This window comes from Ovis canadensis, chromosome 6, assembly GCF_042477335.2.
Source record: "Ovis canadensis isolate MfBH-ARS-UI-01 breed Bighorn chromosome 6, ARS-UI_OviCan_v2, whole genome shotgun sequence".
In the NCBI taxonomy this organism is placed as follows: Eukaryota; Metazoa; Chordata; class Mammalia; order Artiodactyla; family Bovidae; genus Ovis; species Ovis canadensis.
Window position 1 is genome coordinate 102,380,715 of NC_091250.1, and position 4,016 is coordinate 102,384,730.

At 37.1% G+C, this 4,016-nt stretch overlaps 1 protein-coding gene across 1 annotated transcript; it reads left to right on the forward strand.

Moving 5' to 3' along the window:
* Positions 1-1,781: 1,781 nt before the first annotated feature.
* Positions 1,782-2,942, forward strand: CABS1 (calcium binding protein, spermatid associated 1). Its single transcript, XM_069595039.1, has one exon. It carries the CDS (start codon positions 1,782-1,784, stop codon positions 2,940-2,942), a length of 1,161 nt encoding a protein of 386 aa, XP_069451140.1.
* Positions 2,943-4,016: the final 1,074 nt, after the last annotated feature.

A 4,016-nucleotide genomic window follows, 5' to 3' on the forward strand; every position in this document is an offset into this window, starting at 1 on the left:
GTCAATAAAGACAGTGGAGCCCTCAATAGCAATGGTAGCATCTTGAAGCAAAAACATTTCTGGAAAGCTGTGCATATATTTGAAGTGAAAATTGTCCATCTTAAAACCTATCTGATATTTCCACAGAAAGTAGCGATATATTTGTCCCAGACCAATCAACTAAGAGAAAACACTGTAAACTTTGAGGTTGAGTTCATGCATGCTTAGTCACTTAGTCATGCCCAACTCTGTGACCCCATGGACTATAGCCTGCTAGGCATCTCTTTCCATGGGATTTCCCAGACAAGAATACTGGAGTGGGTAGCCATTCCCTTCTCTGGGGGATCTTCCTGATTCAGGGATCAAACTTGCATCTCCTGCAATACAGGTAGATTCTTTACCATTGAGCCACCAGGGAAGCCCAAACTTTGAGGCTGAGTCCATATTTAATGAAGAATAAGCATTTGTCTTTGAGATGGAAACTACTGGTTGGGATGATGCCACTACCTTTTTTCAGATTTAGTTCTGCCTGAGTCTGAAAGTTCTCTTTCTTTTAAGAGCATTAAGAAAAACAACACCAGAGTACAATCCCTTTTCACCTAATTAGCTAAAGCTTAAGGATGATAACAAAGTAATGATGACTAACATAATTTTTTTAAAGGAAAGATACTCATTCTGAAATTGAGGATATAATTATTAAGGCTGAAGAGTTATTTACACCCTGATCTTGTTTCTGGGTGAATTTTGATGTATAATATCAACTCTCTGCCAGGAAAGTCTTTGTGTGTTTGGGGTTGAAATAACACTGTCTATAAAAAACCATTCCTAAATAATTTGACCTACAAGATCTGACAATCTCACTATTATTCAAGTTAATTCAATAAAATCAACTACAATGAAGAAGAAAACTAACAAGACCCTAATAGACCAATAACTTATTTTTATTATCCCTACTGAAAAAGTGAGACTTCCTGCTCTAAAGAAAAGAATTAACTGAAATATCTACTACCTAATTAGCTTCTGCAGCTACATTCACTGCCAAAAATGTCATTAATGTGTTTTAGACATTTAAATACTATGAACCTGAAGAGAAGATGCTTTATTTCCAAAAGACACTGTTACTTACTTGAGAAACAGGTAACCTGAAGCTGATGCTGACAATCCATGGCCCCTGGAATTTCCCTCATTGACACTAAACCCATTAAGTACATGGCAGACTCTGCTATATCTGTTTCAAGTGACACGAGACATATATTGGAAGGTATAGCACTTATAAAGAGACATGGTAAATATCAAGTTCCCCACCATTATATTATTTGGCTTTTAATGTTGATTTCATAAACAGAGAGGGCTCTATTATCTTTTCATTTAAGTCTACTGACAAGTGTCCAGTCATGCCCAACTCTGTAACCCCATGGACTGTAGCCTACCAGGCTCCTCTGTCCATGGGATTTTTCCAAACTAGAATACTGGAGTGGGTTGCCATTTCCTTCTCCAGGAGAGCTTCCCAAGCCAAGTATCGAACCCAGGTCTCTTTTGTCTGCTGCACTGGCAGGCAGATTCTTTACCACTAGTTCCACCCGGGAAGTTTTTTCATTTAATGTCAGTACTCATAACTCAGTGCCCAATCAGAGCACAGAAACAACCTCCAAGGAGAGCCGGGGCCACTGGCCCTGTGGTTGATGCAACAATCACCATAATGACAAATGCTTCAATCACTATAATGAACACCACTCTCCTGCCTAAGGACACCACTGCACCCAGGGAAAGATCTTTGAGTGGGCACGGTGCCACTTTGTCCCATGGCTGAAGATGGTTTGCCAAAAATTTATTCTCATCCTCCAGCAGAAAGCACTAAGACAACTGAGGCAACCATCTTCTTTGGGGCTGACAACACTATTCCTAAATCAGAAACAACTATTACATCAGAAGGAGACCACGTTACTTCAGTAAATGACTATATGCTAGAAAATGATTTTGCAACAACTACAGGCAACAAGCTTATACCACCAAAGGAAAGACTAAAATCAGAAGATGATGTTGAATCCCACCTGGAGAAAGAATTTGCCACTCTGATGGACATTAAAAACCCAATGGCTAATGAGTCTATCACTGAAAACTTCTTGCCAGTGAAAACTGGTAATATCTCATCAACAGATGCCATTTCCTTAATCGATTTTTCCACTGACATAGCAAAAGAAGATATTCTCTTGGATACCATTGACCCAGGGGATAAAGATGTGTCACTAACATCTGAAGTCTCTGGCACACCAAAGGAAAGCACAGCTGGCATTGCTGACACCCCGATCCTTCCAACTACAATGGGTAAATCTGATGTAAGCAATTATAGTTCCTCAGTTAAGTTCAAAGTCACTGCTGATGGGAATGCCCATATTACTGATTCCTCTGTCCCTGAGGCTGAAATCACTCCAGCTACTGAAAGAAATCTCACCACTATTCCAGACATGGTTGCCCTTGCAGAAGAGAAAATAACAGAAATTGACTTAATTCTTCCAGAAAATGACCCCAATGTTGTGCCTAAACTAACTGATTCTGATGAAGAAAAGTTCATCACTGTGTTTGAACTCACTACCACTGCTGAAAGAGACAAAGATAACCCAGAAGATATTCTGCTAACTGATGAAGAGTCTACAGATGGAGTCAGTGTTTGGATGGAGAGGGATATGGCAAATGAAGAAGAGAGTCATTCTGTTTTGCTTACTGCTGTAGAATCCAGATATGACTTCGTCATCCCTGCATCAGTAGCTATGAACCTCACGGAAGATTCGCTTACAGAAGAAGATCTGCCTGAAAATAATAGGATGGAATCTGTAACTAAGAATACTGACGAATTGTCAGGAACTACTGATCTAGATGCATTCAACCATAAAGAAGACAATTTCACAACTGAAACGGGTGTCTTTAAACTACTGAAAGAAGAACCAGATGAGTTCCTGATTTGAAAGCAACAACAACAGAAATGCCACAAAGTATTTTAAAATTAGGCAGCTAGTTTTAACATCTAAGAAGTTTGTCCAGCAAGCAATAAATCTTAATAAATGAAAGAATGTGAGCATTTAAGGCAAGTACAAAACTTAGAAAATGCATGGGTTTAAGAATAGTGGTCATGCAGCAGAATATATTTTGGGAAACTTTAAAAAGTCAGCAATGCAAGAGTTCCCCTACTATCACAAAGTTTACTTGAGTTATCCAATAATTACTTAGTTTAATATAACTTCTTTAATCCCAGCCTTCAGGGATATTAAGAGAGAGGAATAAAGCAAGCTCACTCCCCACTGCATCTAATCATATACATCATTTTAGTTCATCCTCAATAGCATATTTTAATGTGAGTTAGAGACAAAGAGAATCAAATTAATAACATATCTCAAAAACAATTGTAGTATTAAAAGACCTTAAATGCTTATTCTAAACAGATATCTTTTTAGTATGCAACCAATGATTCTCTACTGAAAAATATATTTGAAACCCACACTTATAGAAAAAATAAGGCTATTTAGTCATTGTTTAGCACGCCCATGTAAGAAATATAAGAAATAGTACAGGGTTCCTGGGGCATGCTGGATGCAAACTAAGGCAAAATGATATTTTACAAATGTGTGCATTTGTCAAAAACATATTGTATGTAAACATATGAATTAATTTAATTTTTCTTTAAAATTTCTTTCCTGAATTTTTGCTAATTTTTTTTTCAGGTCTTAAGCATTGATACTGCACTCTTCTTATGCTTTGGGTTAGCAATTCAAGGACATACATCTTCATTCTTTTTTGACACCAACTGTTAAAATGGGCCTGTTTTCACTTTGCTGAATTCTCTTCAATAAATCTTTTTGACAGCAACTGATTTACTGTGTGTAAGTGTGATTGATATTCTAGACCAGAATTCTCAAATTAGAGATATGAGTGAAAAAAATGAAAATTCATTGTTTAAAGAATAACTTAGCTCTGGGTATCAAGTAGAACTATCCTATAAGGACTCATAATTTTATTATATTTTATAAAGAAAAACAAAGCCA

What these genes read in the sequence shown, in the direction of transcription:
- CABS1 (XM_069595039.1), top strand. Translation starts at nt 1,782, where the DNA reads ATGGCTGAAGATGGTTTGCCAAAAATTTATTCTCATCCTCCAGCAGAA.